The sequence below is a fragment of the Uloborus diversus genome, chromosome 8, assembly GCF_026930045.1.
Source record: "Uloborus diversus isolate 005 chromosome 8, Udiv.v.3.1, whole genome shotgun sequence".
Taxonomy (NCBI): Eukaryota; Metazoa; Arthropoda; class Arachnida; order Araneae; family Uloboridae; genus Uloborus; species Uloborus diversus.
In genome coordinates, this window is record NC_072738.1 from 92,362,780 (window position 1) to 92,380,018 (window position 17,239).

General features: G+C 31.9%; 1 protein-coding gene across 1 annotated transcript; it reads left to right on the forward strand.

Moving 5' to 3' along the window:
• The first annotated feature begins 3,618 nt into the window (after positions 1-3,618).
• Positions 3,619-5,226, forward strand: LOC129227447 (protoporphyrinogen oxidase-like). Its single transcript, XM_054862007.1, has one exon. It carries the CDS (start codon positions 3,762-3,764, stop codon positions 5,190-5,192), a length of 1,431 nt encoding a protein of 476 aa, XP_054717982.1. The 5' UTR covers positions 3,619-3,761; the 3' UTR covers positions 5,193-5,226.
• The last annotated feature ends 12,013 nt before the right edge of the window (positions 5,227-17,239 follow it).

A 17,239-nucleotide genomic window follows, 5' to 3' on the forward strand; every position in this document is an offset into this window, starting at 1 on the left:
ACTCTTTCTATTAACCTTCTTTTAAAAAACACAAATCTTGAACATATTAATATTACATGTTTTCAGTGCGCTTCTTTTCAGGTTATTTCTATTTACAGTATAACCTTATTTATCCGGACTAACTTGGACCAAACGCAATTCGAATAAACGAAAATCCGGATAATAAGCAGTAATTAATTCGCAAATAAGCAGACTTATCTTTCGCAAATAAGCAGACTTATCTTTCGCAAATAAGCAGACTATCAAAAGCAGACTTTTGCTTTATCTATTCACAGCAAAAAACGATGCTTTGTAACAAAATTACATAGGATTGTTACTCGCAAATATTGTATCGTTTCTAGTTCAGCTGCAGTGGTGTCAGACTGAAACTCCAAATACGTCACGTTGTTTATTTGATAACTATAATTTATTCGACCACCTATATATAGCAGTTGTGTATTTAATAAAAGTAAAGAGCGAATATTTGGCACATTTATAGTTCCGTTCTTGCTATCCCAATTTAGAATTATCATTCAATTAATATATTTTTTAGCTCTACAAATTTGATTCGGATAAGTCAGAGATATAGATAAACGAGATTCTACTATAAATATAAATATTCATCAAAAGTACCAAAGCAAAATTGAAGTTTCAGAGCTGAATAAATAGTTTATTTCTAACACATTAATTGAATTTGAAGTAGATGATTATGTGTAAAATATTGTGTGGGTGGCAAAAATATATCGAAACTAAGTCTAAAATTTCTGATTTTAGTTCAATTTATCTCTAAAAAACCGAGGTGTTTTCTAAAGAAAAATAGGTAGTCTCTCGACTTTAAATTGAATCTCCATTCTTATAGTGCGAGATTTTTCTCCAAGAATGGGAAAATTGTAAACTAAACTAGGGCACGGGAACAGTGTCTCGTTTGGGGTAGACAAGCTCTCGCCATTGTAAATGTGAGGAATTCATCATGTTGGCAGCTTTATGACGTTTAATTGTAGAAAAATGACATTTGAGCATTTTCGCTGTTTTGTATTGGTGTGTACTCCCCATAGGCTTTGCTCTTATATTCCTCCTCCGAGAGGGAGGTTCTTTAAATAAGACATAATAAGAACTAGTAACTCTAAGAAAATACATTCATGCTATTTACTGCACCCTCCTCACTCTCTTTCCGTCTATCTTTACCACACTTGATCTTTTATCCACATTAAACCATGCAAGCTTTCAGCTTGCGCCCGCACTGAGGGGATCCTTTTTGGACTTTTAAAAAATGTTTCCTTTTTTTTTTCTTTTACAAATATTAATTTGAGCATTTACTTAGTCAGTTTAGCGCCCCTAAAATCTGGCGCCCGGGGCACGAGCCCCGTCTGCCCCCCTTTAGTTACGTCCCTGGAAGCCGTTAGGCACCTTTGCCAATACGTTATTAAAGGTCCTTATTAGGTGGCATTTAAGGTAATTTTTATGGACTTTAAAAAACGTAAATTAATTAAAACCCATAATTTTTTGAAGATTTAAAAAAAATCAAAAATATTTTATTTGAATTTTAAAAAATCCGGTTTAAATCAAAAAAATCACAAACCCTGCTTGAAATTTCTCTAAGCATGGAATTGCTTGCTTGGTTTCAAATCTAAAGGGCCATTTCACAGTATTTCGTCCAAATGTAGAGTCCGCAATATGACACCTTTTTTCCCCATAACTATTTAATTTACCGTTTGATTTGCACATCAGTTTATTTTGAGTTATTCCTACCAACCCACAAACCCAAAATAAAACAATGTGCTAATTAAACAGTTAATTAAATAGTTATAGCAAAAAAGTGTCATGTGGCAGACTCTACATTAGGACAAAATACTTTGAAATGACCCTAAAGTTAAGCGCCTTCAGAGATCTCCACTATGATTGGATAAGCCCCTTCAATCTTCCTTGTGCTTGGGTTCAACTTGTTGTAGTGTGCTTTTCTCTTTCCATTGCCTGGGAATATGTGTTTCGCGGAAATCTCTGTTTGAGCGACTCATAGATGTGTTTTACATTTATTTCCAGTGAAAGAAAAGATAAGAAAAACATACAATTTTTACTTCCTATCTTTTACGAACATACAAATAATGCAGGGCTGCCACTGAGTTATGGTCCTAAAAATAGTCGTTTTAGTAGCTTCTTAAATAAAAAATAGGTTGCAAAATAGTCGTCAAACAAGGAAAATAGTATTTAATAGTCCCCTACTATATTTTAAATAGTATTAATGTTAAATTATGCCACATATACTTTGACGAATAGACATATCTCAGCTGCTGACATTTTCAAAATTTGATCTATTTACAAATCTCAAAAAAAAAAAAAAAAAAAAAACACTCCAAGTTTAGTCTGTATTTACTATTAAAAGTTATATCATAGATAACTTTAATATTTACGGAACTGGAACGGGCAAAGTTTAACCACATCTTATAGAATTATACTATATCTCTTCTACTTTTTAAATGTTTTGATATGAGGTACCACCAAATTTAGCATGATTGTGTCAATACGCAAGTATCGAAATATTTTATGGCTTTAGAATAAGCGGGAATAAGGGGAAGGGGGCACAAAGTTAATTTCATGCCCAGTGTCTTCAAAAATCTTAGTCGGGTTCTAAGGGGGCCCTGAAATAGAAATGTGCCCCATGTCCAATATCAGAATGATCGGGCTCTGCCTATTGGATAATTTGATTTTCAAATTGAATTTCTAACGTTGTATGCATCTTAGGTTTACAATAAAATACAACGCGAAAATATCATAAAAAGGAATTAATATTTGAATCTCTGTTTAGGAGTTTTCTCCCCTTCCCACAATAAGGGGGGGGGGGGGATTTGAGAAAATAAATTTTAAAAAAAATAGAAAAACCGGAGTCGATCATTTTCCTTCCAACTCCGCAGCCCTGGACTAAAGCACAAATAAATAAATAAATAAATAAATAAATAAAATTAAAAAATAATAATAAATAATCATTGGGTCTGTTTTTTGTTGATATTGTTTTGTATTCATTCTCTAGCTATCGTTTTAGTTTGTAGAAGTGTGTGCTTCTACATACTTGGCTGCTATGTTTACGTTTTTGCAATGAAATATTAAAAAGATGTCAATCTAAAACACTTTTCCCAATTTTTTTTTTTTTTTTTTTTTTTTTTTTTTTTTTCAAACAAACGATTGCCTATGCAATGGGTTGTTTGATGGCGCCATCTATACGCTGAAATAAAAAGCAATTATAGACATAAGGTTAAATTTTATTATTATGTATTTTTGTTTATTAACATTATGTATTTTCGTATAAAAAATAAAACTTTTCTGTATTTTTGTTCAAATGGGAATTCAGTGGGATAATGAAAAATACAAATCTCCGGAGAAACCTTTTTTTGCCGTAGGAGTGTCTCTAAAATGGTTTAACAGACTCGAAACAAGTGTATGCACAAATATTTTAACTTTTTTTGCATTTAATTGACTTCCTAATATTTTATATAGTATAAGTCTACTTTTTATTCCTACTCGTAAATCTAAATTTCAAAGAGAAGAGGGCACTTTATAGTATTATGTCTGTTAAATGAACATTTTAATAAAAGTAACTGTAACCGTGAAAACAACACATGTATTTGTTTACGTAAGGATAGAGATACATCAAGTGCTAGATTTTCAACTAATGATTCTACGTTTTAGTACATTTTTTTGAGATCTTGATTCACTGGTAAAGCTACAAATCACTCAACATTTCCTCTTTTCTGCAAACTTCGTCGCAAATCTTTTATTAATTTCATTAAATGGCTACTGTAGCAGTTCTTGGAGGCGGTGTGACAGGTTTATCGTGTGCATACTATTTAAAAGCATTTGGCGGATCAAAAATAAAATATTTGTGCTTGATAGAAAGAAATCCTTTGTTTGGTGGATGGATTCAAACAACTCGGTTTCCTGATGGTGCTATTTTTGAACATGGACCAAGAACACTCAGAGTCGGAACAAAAGCTGGTTTTAATGCCATACAGTTAGCTGAAGAGCTCGGCCTGTCCAACAGAATGATACCGATAACTCGTCATCATCCCGTTGCAAAAACTAATTTCATATTGTCAAAAGGTCAACTCCATCCGATTCCCCGCTCTTTGCCAGACATTTTTAGAAAGACGCCTCTTTTTCCACGTCCATTAATGAGTTATCTTTTCAAGGAGTATTTCACAAAAAAATCTATTTTAGAGGATGAATCGGTTTATGATTTTGCTTGTAGAAGAATTGGTAAGGATGTTGCGGATTATGCCTTTGATCCCATGTGTCGAGGAATCTCTGCGGGAGATGCGAGAGAACTGAGTTTAAGGTCCATGTTTCCTTCCATGTATGAGGCAGAAAAGGAACATGGATCTGTCATCAAAGATATCATGATTCATAGCAAATTGTCTGCATTTTCAGAATTTATGGCAAGTTCTCTTGTTCAACAAGCTGTGAAGGAAACATGGAGAATGTGGACTCTCAAAACCGGACTGACTGAGCTCATCGATTCTTTGGCGTGCTCCATTGAAGAAATTGGAGTTTCTGATCTTCTTTTCAATTCAAACTGCTCTCAACTGACGTTTTCTGGTGATAAAGCCGAGTTACTTGTTGACAATGAGAAAATTGTTGTAAATCATGTGTTTTCTTGCATTCCTTCACAAGAATTAGCAAAACTAGTTTCTCAATATCCTGTTATGACGAATCAGTTGGAGTCAATACCGTCTGTTGACGTAGCTGTTGTATACTTAGAGTATCAAGGGAATCTCTTAAAAACACAGGGATTTGGATTTTTAGCTCCATCTTTCGAAGATTCAAAAGTTTTGGGAATAGTCTTTGATTCTTGTTGTTTTCCAGAACTGAATGGAGAAAATAAAACAAGATTGTCTTGTATGTTAGGAGGCAGATGGTTTGGAAAGATTTTTGGGAATTCAGACAGTGTAAAAGAAGAGGATATTTTAAGGGTTGCAATAGAAGAAGCTGGTAGACTTCTAAATATCAATGAATCACCAGTTAGACATAAAGTAGTTCTGCAAAAGCAGTGCATACCACAATATGTTATTGGACATCATAAAAAGTTGGAGGTGGTCGACTCTGAAATTGCAAAGAATAATTTGTGCCTCTCCCTTTTAGGAGCTTCTTATAAAGGAGCTGGTGTACCTGATTGCATTTATAATGCAAAACTTGCAGTGCAAAATTATTTAAAATCATTGTAAATTTTCTTAGTTTTACTGTGCTGTCTTGTGGCGAGCGGATGTAAAAGAATGGGGAGTGTATTATTCAAAACTTTGTCTTCTTTTTGTGTAAAAAAATTTATACCTCTTTCAGTTGGCATGATGCCGAATTCTGGGTTTACCACGTTTCCAATAACGCCTTGCCTGTTTTTTTCTGGCATGCTGGTAAAAACAAGGTTAGAAAAATACATTTAATTGAATGTAATGACATTTTTATGCTATATTTATTATTCTGATAAGAAAAATCTAATTTATTATGAATAATCTTTTATAAAATTAATTTAAAACAATGCAAACATTTGTAGCTTGATTGTTAATGAGTCAATCATTTTATTGGTACCTAACTAATTTGATAGGGAAAAAGAGCTACGTAAATAAAAAAACACACACAATAATTTTAAAAGATCTACGTAAATAAAAAAAAAACACATAATAATTTTATCTTGTTTTTTTTTTTTTTTTTTTTAATATTTATATTCTTGATTGAACAAACCTTTTTTCAGTCTACTTTTTTTTTGTTGCAAAATGAGCCCCAAATTATCCAGCATGTAAGATATTTTGAATTTTCAGGCGTAATGGTCATAACACATCTTTCAAGTTTGTGATATTGTCTAGCTCAGCGTTTTCGCAACCGGTGGTATTAAGTGGGTTCGCGAAAATAATAGTCTAATGGGTGCAATTTTAACATGCTTGTTTAAGATGAATTCCCGAGTTCAAATGGTTTTTTGTTCATTATTTATTCATTTGTTTCTGGCACACACTGTTTACATGAAAATGTTAGCTTGTTTACTGACATATTTCAAGTCTAAAGAATTAAGTCTGTCGTTACAAGGCGTGGGTTTTACTGCTTTCATTGAGAATGATATAATTGAAGTAATGCAGAAAAAGCTCCTCTTTTTAAAACAATGTATTCAGATGGAAGAATATGAATGTTTGTTTTCTCAGAAACTTAAGAAAATTCAATTCAACTTGATGGGAACATCACATGGACCATATGCAAGCGACTGAATACTTTTAGTTAATTTTTGATGCTTAGTTTCTGTACCATTTGAAAGCGATGAAGAGCTATCGCGCTTCCCTTGGTATACCTTGAAGTGTGATCACTCTGCTATTTGTTACTATATTTTTCACATTACATAGACTGCAGTTTACTTTTAGCGTAATTGTTGAAAAAGTGAAAGTATGACTAGAAAGCTAAAAAGGCCACAGGAAGTCAAAAAATAAATTCCTTGAGAAAAATTTCCTGTGTGAAGTTTGCAGCAGTAACTGGTACGCAGTAAAAAAATCGGCAGATTAAACCATCCATCATAATTTGTGCTACAAGTAGAAAAGGAATTCATGAAATTTGTGCAGAAAGTTTCACTCGTAAGAAATGAGATTACAAATAATTTTATTGCCAAAAAATACTTTACTACGATAATTACAGTTAATTATAATAGTTTAATTTACGTATTTTACTCCGCACTTTTAGTATGCAGACAAGAAAATTTTTCAGAATTCAAATAATTAATATGTAGATGTGTATAGCTTTTAGCGAACTCGTCTTTTCCATAAAGACATAAATTTAGAGAACTATCTAAATTGACTCAAAGTAAAAAGATCATTTAGTTAATCTGAGACACTTCTCTGAAAGATAATTTTAAAGATTATTCTTTAACCGATGTCAGATCTAGCCTTACAGATTAATGTACAATAGCAAATTTACAGGTGTTGGGGCCATCGCAATGCAGTTTTGGGGCCCCTTAAAGATTCACAGAAACATATATAACACATTTTTCATGCTCCTTTTTCAATTCCTTAAGGGCCTCCATGTCCATGTATGTCCTTCGTGAGTGTGAGAATTGCGACATGTTAAATCCACTACTGTAAATGTGCTGTTGTGGCAGAAAAATGCATTTAAAAATTGCACTTTTGGACAACGTTTCTATGTGAAGAAGGATTTTCAACATACACAGAGAACAATACAAAAGCAAATTAAAAGCTGAATCAAATGTGTGACTGAAACTGTCAAGTATTTGAGTCAAACTATGACCATCTTTGTTCCACTAATGTCCCATTTAAGGTTTTTTCAAAGTTGATTGATTTTTTACAAATTATAATCACTGGGTTTGCTTTTGTTGAATTTTTTTTTTTTTTTTTTCATTAATTTTCTCGCTACTATCATTTTAAATTTTGTAGCAATGTTTACTTCTATTTTTTGAAATTATGTTCTTGTTATGTATAAGATCATTATCTCAGTTTCTATTGTGCGTGTGTGTGTGTTTTTTTTTTTTTTTTTTTTGCCTGTTACTTATGATTTACTGCACAAGGGGTTCGCCAACTTTTCTGATTTTTAAAGGGGTTTGCAAGTGAGAAAAAGGTTGGGAACCGCTGGTCTAGCACAATAAGTTAATGAATAGGTAAAAAAAAATACAGTACAATTACAAATACAATAAGTTAATGAACAGGTAAATAATTGAAAAAAAAAACAGTTTGAACACATTACTTCAGCTATCTATGATACATTAGAAAAACTTTTATAGTGCAGCAGGGTGGCGACAAATCAGGGAAAAGTCAGGGAACTTTATCACTCTTTATCACTCAGGGAAAAATCAAGGAATTTTGAAAACATGACAAAAATTCAAGGAAAATTGATCAAATGAAGAAAAAAAAATTTTTTTTTCCTTGAAAAATGAAGTACTTTGATTCCCTACCAATTTTCCCGCCAATTATTTGTTTTAAAAAAGTAAAATTAATGAGGTGCGATTATACAGTGCCGTATATTTGTGCATCTTTTTTCCTCAAGTATTCAATCTTAGGATGAGCTTCCTAAGATTGCTTTTGTGTCTGTAAAGTTGTTTATTTTACCTTGCTTGAAGTTTCCTTCCACGCATTCCAAGCTACGTAAAGTAAACACCCCTACAGGCAAAGAGGAATCTGTCATTAATGACTTTGCTCCCTTGCCTTTACTCATTGTCTTGAAGTAATTAGCACACCGTTATCACGATTTCAATAAAAAATCCTTGTTTTTTTAAATTAATGCTGAAAAAATCTTAAAAATTATCACTTGGCATTTTTAATTTAATTGCTAAAATTGATTCTTGACTTAAAATCAAATTTGTTTTTTTTTTTTTTTGCCGTGGTATTATTCACTGTCACTTCAGATCAGAGATGGCGATTGAAACTAAAAAACTAAAAGGGGGGGGGGGCAAAAAAAAAACAACTAAAAGTCATAGGACTTTTAACGGCAGCAAAAAAATAAAAAAAAGGAGGGGGGAGTACAAAATTTTGCTAGTGCTGGTTTTGAGAGCAGATGAGTGGTAATTGATGTAAATCTAACCACTTAACTCTTATTAAGATTTTGATGAATTTTGTACACAATAACTTTCCCGGAAGAAACACTTAGACATGAATTATACTTGCATTACTTACTGCAAAGTATTTTGAGATGTCACAAACACTTAATACTTTCATTGACCAAGTATGGTTGTCTACGTTAATCAATTGATTTACTAATATCTAAGCAATGAATAAATAAGCTAAAAGTTACTGCTTGTGTTAAATAATGTTTCATAAACAGATATAGAAAGTAAAACAAATAATAATGTTTTTGACGTTTCTGCTTTTTTTTTTTTAAAATAATTTCTGGTTTTAGTTTCTAAATTGGAAAAAAAAAATGAACCATAAAAAGGGGGGGGGGGTAGGGCAGTTGCCTTGCTCCCCCCCCCCCCCCCCCCCCCCCCCCCGCGCCCCCACAAATCGCTGCCACTGCTTCTGATTATACAAAGGGTTTTTTTTCCCCCAGACTTTACAACTCTTTTATTTTGAAACCATATACATATATATTCTGAAATTAATAATTGTTTTTGCATTTCAATGTTGTTTGTTACTAAAATAATCTGATTTTTTTTTCGACAACTAATGAAATCGTTTGAAATTGAGTTGTGTACAAAAGTAAATGTTTTTATTATTTTTAATAGTTAAAATGCTGTATTCATTCATTAAAACCTAAGTTCTTGATTAGAGAATAGTTCAATATCACTGGTTGTTGAAAGATTAAAAATTTGTTTTACATAAATATGTCTCTTCTGCCATGTGCAGGTGAAGAGCAGTAACTGCAAATTTTTCTTTTTTTGCATTTTTGTCATTTATTGTACATTATCTTTATTGCACATGCTCGCTTACTTGGTTTCCACTGAAAAAAAAAGGCGCAAAAAAAAAGTATAATTCCAACATTTTCCTATTGTTAGTATTGAATCCACCACACATTTCTTCAAATATCTCGAAAATTAATTTCTGCAGATACTGCCAGTTACCTGCACACAGCAGTATTATTTACGTAAGTAAAACTACATTACTTCTATACTTTTTAACTACCACTTGTTATTCTTGCAGTAACCATTATACTGCTTGAAAATTCAGTTCAAGATTATTTCCATTTAAAGTTTTTAGTTTTATCATGATTAGATTGGTCTTTAAGAGTGGTTTTAACAAATTCTTAGAATTCTTATGTTAACTGATTCCTGGAAGTAAAGTATTTTTTTAGACTTCCTATAATATTTCTTTGTTAATAATTTAATATACTATTTTTACCAAAAAAAAAAGGAGAATCTTTTCAAAATATAATTTTAATTAACAGCTTTAACCATTTTAAACACTGCATTTTATTTAATATGCAATGCTTTTCAGGTAGGACAAAGAAAGGAAACCATAACAAGGGTGCCCATATAGAAGGGGGGGCAAGGCTAGGCTCAAGCCCCCCCCCCCTTGGAAATTGAAACTTCCTACTTCCTTGCTTTTAGTATTTTTTTTTTTTTTTTTTTGCAAAAATGTAAAAACATTTCTTCTTCAGCCATTAATGAATAATTTAGTAAAAATGTCGAACTTGAATAACTCTAATCTGTACTGAAATTGGTTTCTACAGGGAAAATATCCTGCTAAACCATGGAGAAAATATCTGAGCCCCCCCCCCCCCTTAAAATTTTGCATATGTGGGCGCCCTTGAACCATTATCATTGTTTAAGTAAATCAGGGAAATTTGGTGAATTTAATCAGGGAACTATTTTTTCCAGTTCCTTTCGCCATCCTGTACAGTAAACTTTTGATTATCCACGGAATAGGGTGGCACAGTAACCAGAGATAATTCGAATAAGAGATAAGAAGCGATACTAGTGTATTTTATAGTTATTTATAAAAAATATCAATAACACTCACATTTAAAAATTATAGCTAAAATTAATAACACTGAAGGTAAAAACTATAAATGCTAAAAACAAACAATAACACAATCATAAGTTTAAAAAACATTTAATGACTAAAATATTAGAACATATCTTAAATTTTTACAAAAAAGTTGATTAGTTGTAAGTCATCACCAATAAAAAAAAATAATGTGAAAAGATCTGTGGATAATCAGGAATTTACTGTATATTACATTCAAAAATCTGCTTCTCCTATTTATTCACTGTTGCCAAAAGGAATGTTTTGCCTTGAAGTAGAAAGGACAATGAATCAAAAAAAAATTATTTCTAGTCTTCTGTCTCCATACCTGTTCCGCTTCACTTATTTCCTGTGTACCGACTGATATGAGTACTTAATCTACAGAGCCTTAGTATAAGTCAGTGGTTTTCAATGTTTATTAAACATGTCCTTTGAACTCTTAAGTTTTTTTTTTTTTTTTTTTATCCAATTGTATCTGATCTGAATGATGAAATTATATCAAAGATAAAAGAAAAACTTTGTGTTTTTTTCTTTAAAATTTGATGTTCAGACTTTTGGTAAAATAGCATTTGCCCTTGAAGTATGCATATTTTGTGAGCCTGTATATATTTTATGACTGTGATTGGTTTGTATACTTTCATTATAAAATATCAAAATGCAGCCTTATTTATTTTATATGAAGTTACTGTAGATACTAGCGTATAAGTCAAGAAATTTAGTACAAAAAATGAGGTTAAAGTTAGGGGGTCGACTCATAGGTGGGGCATAACTTCCGAAATCTTTTCACGAACAATTCTTGGGAAAAAAAACTTCTGGAAAGTGAACATTTTCCCGATTTTAGTACAACCCTTTTAAGCAGATGCTATAGAAGTAAATACTTTACTTACACATTCTGCTATAATTTTATATGGCCTGCCTGTGAAACAAAAACTAAATAATTACAATAAACGGCGGACTACGGGAAAAGTGTGGGAATCGCCATATTTGCAATTTTTCTTTTAGTTGCAAATTAATGAATGCTCATTTTAAAAAATTATGATAATGTAATATGGCTGATTTTTATTCAAAATATAAGCAACAAGTACCTAACGAAAATCGTAACAACAAAATCAAACCCTTTACAAAGATCACAGAAGTGAACCCATTTTATGCAAAAGAATAATGATCGGACACTTTTCAGCATAAAAATGTTCATTACATTTCATTTTCCTTTTTTTAAATAATGTTTATATTCAAAATTAGTGAGAAAACTTTCTCGATTTTTTCAGAAAGTAGGGGTTTGACTTATAAGTGGGTTTTCTATATTTTTCCTGATTTTTCTCCTAAAAGTAGGGGCGACTTACAAGTATATACGGTGTATTGTATGTATTAATTATAAAATAGTAGGGTTTTTTCCTGAATCATGGTATAAACACAATTTAAAGATCACTGTATTTTAAATCTAACCAATAAAGTAAATTATGATTTTATTAGTTTAATGTTTTCTATAAATTTAAGCAAAATGCTTATGAAAAATATATACATAAATTAAGGTTTTTTTTTTTTTAAATCTGGGGTGTCTGTTCGATTTATTTCTTTACACTACTTCTGGCATTAACTCGTACCAGTCAATTATCTTGAACTCCACACAGCCACTGCACTTGTAATATTAGCTTATGAGTTGGGTAGCATTCGACATGAGAGTACATAGTGGGCCAAAAAACGGTTAACATTGATTCCATGTACTATTGTCTTCTAATACAGGGTCTGTGTAAAAAGTAATGAGACTGAGCTGTGTGTTCTAAGAATTTATTGCAGATATTAATACTCACACCTAAAATTCTTCAAAATAAGACACTTGGCCTAGCACACACATTCCTGCAAGTCTTAATTTCGAAGGCTCTGCTTCCAGAATAGCCTTTAAAAGTCTTTTACTAGCACTTTCACCGCATAAATTGTTCCATGGCAATGCCCTTTTAGTGATGTTTTCATCTTACGGAATAGGAAGAAGTCTGCAGAGGCTAAATAGTGGTGCCAGAGACACCATTATTGCCCAGGAAGTCGTGGAAAATGAAGCAGGTGTTTCCAGCTTTTCTCCAGCAACGATGCTGTGAACTGTCATTATATAAAATCCAACTTCCTCTGCAATCATTCTTACACTTAAACGGCGGTTTTAATTTAGCACATAAGCACACCTTCCTTATTTGCAACCATTCTGCTGTTTTAACAGACACCCTGTTTGAGATTCATCCTCGATCTTTGAAACACTTGTGCCACCAAAACACATGCACCTTGTTTACATTTCTAAAGTCTCTGAGGCTGATTTACCAAATCCCACACAAAACTTAACCTCATAACGTGGTTCAAATGTTCTTTGCATTTTGGAACTGGAACCGACGTCAGCAAAAGAGGTGCACTAAAACGACGATGCTGTACGAATAAAGACTCCCAGGCAACTGCGGACCTGAGTGTGTCAAACAAGTAACCCCCCACCACCGACTTAATCGGTTTAAGCCCACTTGGGAGGTACAGTCTCATTACTTGCTATACAAACTCTGTAGACTGGAACCGAAAACTATTACGTCAGCAATGTAACGTTTACGTCGTTTCCAGTCTATTTACTCAAACTCATTCATGTCTTACTTTTTCTAGTTCACTTTGTCTGTCATTTGACTTTATGTACTATCGTTCTTTTATGCATTGATGAAGGGGTTTGTTTTTATAATCTTGTAACAGCTGTTTGCAGAGTTTTTAAACTCTTTTTAATGATTGTATTCATACCTTTTTTTTGCTGTCATATTTTTACTCATCTCATTGTTGAAAGTTTTCGACTGCTTCTTTTACGTATTATCTTAGATTATTAAAAATTGCGGTTCTGGAACTTTAACTTCAAAAATTTTTTAGGAAGAGTCCCCCACCCCATCTCTTCCTCTAACTTTTGAGCTTATAAAATTTTTAATTTTGGTTTCTTGATATATCTTGTACTAGCTTTCTTCTCTTTTTGATAATTCTTAGCACAACATCTCAAAAACTGAGAAAGAGCATACAGGTTCAATATAGTCAGAGGCGTAGAAGAGAGCATTTCATTTTTCAGTAGTTTCAGCTTCGTTTCTAAACTTTTTTATTTTCAAAATTCTTTCTTGTGTGTCTATCTAGGTACCGTATTTTGTAATAACCTCACACCAGGGCCCAACTAAACGTGAGGCCCAAGGCCCACAATGATTTGGAGTCCCCTTCCCCTCAATCTCTATTCCACCACTTAAAATAAACACAAAATAATATTGAAATTGTTGCAGTGTTAGTGCTAGCTCATGCAGGCCCCTGATATGTAGGGTCAAGAGGCCCAATGCAATTGCGTTGTTTACAGACGTCTAGCACCGCCACTGCTTTTTTCTATCCCCTACACAATTTAATACTTTTATAGCAGAATTAAATTGGGAAGAGCATATTACACCCCCCCCCCTCCCATCTCTGAGAAATATATTCAAAAGAAATATAGGCCATTTATTAGACAGTTCTTTCTTCAGTTTTTTTAGTTTCATTAGTCAGTTTACTTATGAAAAAAATGGGGGGGGGGGGGGGGAACTAGCAACTACACCTAACTTTGCATGAAGCTTTTAAGAAATTAAGCTTTCTTGCTGACATAAGACCAACTAAACAAGTGAAATACTAACAAATAGGGATTGCAATACTGGACCAAAAATGCAATACCGGAATTCAGTTTTTTAAATGTAATACTACCGGTATTAGAAATTTCCCAAGAAACATTCAAAAACATATTTTGTTGCCATATTTCATTATTTCGTTTAAAAAGTGCATTATTTACTTATTATGAACGAATATAAAATAAAGGAACAAATATAACAAAAAATCAATTATAGCAAAAAAAAAATCTATGCTAATTTTCACTAAGCCTGGAACTCATTGTAATGAACAAACTTTTTGCAGTTGAATATATTCTTTATGAATTTATGCAGGGGCCGGTGGTACTCTTAAAAATTCGCGTCAAACCTCCCGTAGTTGCCTGAAAGTCCTTAATCTTCAAATAATTTGGTCTTTAACTTGTTGGTTTTGAAAAAAAAAAAAAAAAACCCACTTTTGTGAATGTGAGTGTTTCCCTTGTATTGGTGGGTAGCTCTTTTTATCGTTATTATTCATAGCCAATTGTAACTGTTTGTCGAGCAACAGTTTTTTTTTTCAATATTAATATCATCTTCAGCGATTTCCTCTTGGTCAGAATAGGATTGTATTTGTTTTTTATTACGTTTTGGTTTGAAATTTACAACGAATTCAATCTTGTTAATTTCTTTTTTTTCGTTTTCTTTTCAAAATTCTTTAAATTATGTTAATGTCTGAAAATATGTTCCAACTGATTATGCCTTTTTTTTCTGCAAATGTTTAAAGCATCATAAATATTATCTCGCTTAGTGCAAAACTGAATAGTGAGACAGAACAGCATGCTAATACTGATGACAACAAATTACTGTTTGTTAAATTAACAAGAAAAAGTTTTTCTCCAAATTCAGTACAGTAGAGACAAATATATATATATTTTTAATATTATAAAGAATAGTTGCAATTAATTGTTGGAATAAACTTCTCATTGCACAACATTTAAATTCCAATACTTTTATACATTTAAAATTAATTTGTACAAGAGGGCAAGTCTAAATAACGGAGATTTAAAAAACGTGGTTTACATCAACTCGCATATGTACGATTCATCACACCATCTAGTGATGAAAATATCATTATGCAATCTTTCTGCTACTTATTCATTGATGTACTATAAATTCCTGCTTTTGAAGCCAAATTTTTACTCCAATCGATTGATTTTGGTCCTGTGCCTCATTAAAAAAGAAATTTATATTTAAAATAACAGTAGAGATTCAATTACTTAAATTGAAAACTCTTTCATTACAAACTATTTATTATTTTTTGCTAATACCGAAAATACGGGTATTTTACCGAGCAAATACCGGTATTACGAAATTGCAAAATAGCTCCAAATACTAGTATTCAGTTATTGCAATCACCACTAACAAAGTTTCAATTGTGTTTTTTGTAATTAATTTTTTATTATTTTCTTAAAAATATATTTTTAAATTGCTATGCATATTTAAGAATTAGGGGCCCCTTAGGAAGGTGGGGCACCAGGCCTAGTTGGCCTGCGTGGTGATCAAGCCCTGCCTCCCACCGTTCTATTAGCTGTAGGAAGCTACTGAAAGCGGAAGTTTAATTATAACTAGAGAATGACTAAATATGCTAGTTTTCTCTGTATGTGCATTTAGAATAACTAAAATTCTTTTGCTCCATCACATTGCATTCTATCTCATTATGGATTCAAGATAATCAAATGCTACATATTGTTTTTCTAGAGAAAACATTATGAATATTTCATGCAAAAAATGATATTTGCTTCCATCAATGCAAATTAAAAAGATAAAAGCAATTTACTATTGGTTTAGTGCTTAATGCATGTCTGCATAGGATACATGTATATAGCAAATGTGCGTTGGTATTACATGTCAGTTTTTTTCCCTTGATGTTGAAAAAATCCTTTTTCAGAGCCAAACAATTTAAAGAAGAGATTGTTTTATTTGTATTTAAGAATTTTTCAAGGAAAATTATTTTAATCAATAAGTAACATTATCAAATTAAAAAGTCCTCAACCCTGAGGGCCTCATCTCACATTAAAATGAATCTCGTGGGACGGAGCACATATAAAATTCAACATTTTTTCTAGATAACTTGGGATGACACGAAAAAGGAGAGATAGTCATAAATACCCAAGTTTTGCTAGTCACAAAAACAAAATGAATAGGGAAAATTGAAAATCCATTCAAAAACAACTACAAGTATTTTATTTGTTAACAAATAGAAAATGGCAACTGGTAAACATTTTAATTCTTGAAGCTTTTTCTCCTTGTCGGTTAATCATCAAATTGTAACCAATTGTGCTTATAAAGGCTTAGAACTGTATTTAAAATTTACTAAAAAGGCTATAACTTGCATTTTAAATAGAAAGTTCCAAACAAATTTCGTCATAAGCAAAAAAATTCATTCTTTCAATTGATGCTAATATTTTATAAGTGCAAGCAAATTTTCAAAATCAAAATTGCAAAAATGCTATTTTTTGCAGTTTAATAATTAATTGAGCGCTACAAAGATGAGACCCAGCTAAGAACACTCTCGATTAAATCACCTTTTAAACAAAAAAACTAATTATCTAAATCGACTCTTCAGTTTAGGAGCTACAGATGCACGCCTCAAATTTATAACCTCCCTCCTTATTGTATCGTCAGGGGTTAAAAATAAAAATACACATTTCATTATATGTAAATAAAATACTTTTATTAGCACTTGTAACAAATAGTAAAGGGTTTTAAAAATGCACATTGAGAGATTCCTTAACCACAACATAAAAACAAAGCAACCTTATTCTGTTTTACTTCAGTTGATAAGATCCATAGTACATCGCATTTCATGGTAGCCTAGAATGAGAAAATAAAAAACATTACAAAATACTTCATAACATATAGCAAGCACACCAGCAAGATTAATCTAATTTGTCATATATTTATGAAAAACAGAAAATCAACAAAATTTAAATTTAACATCGGAGTGTTAAATTTAAATTTTGTTAATTATGTTAACTTTTAATTTCTGTTCTTTCGACAGAATATTACAGGCTGTCTGAAAAGTCTACGACACATTTTAAAAATATCATAAAAAAATAACAGATTGTAGGATAAATATGTGGTTTGCCCTCTCTTAATATAAACGATAATACCGTGGAATCACATCATCTGATACAATGTCTAGACCCAGCGGATGATCTTGACGGCGTC

Coding starts and splice junctions, on each gene's coding strand:
- LOC129227447 (XM_054862007.1), top strand. CDS start 3,762: ATGGCTACTGTAGCAGTTCTTGGAGGCGGTGTGACAGGTTTATCGTGT.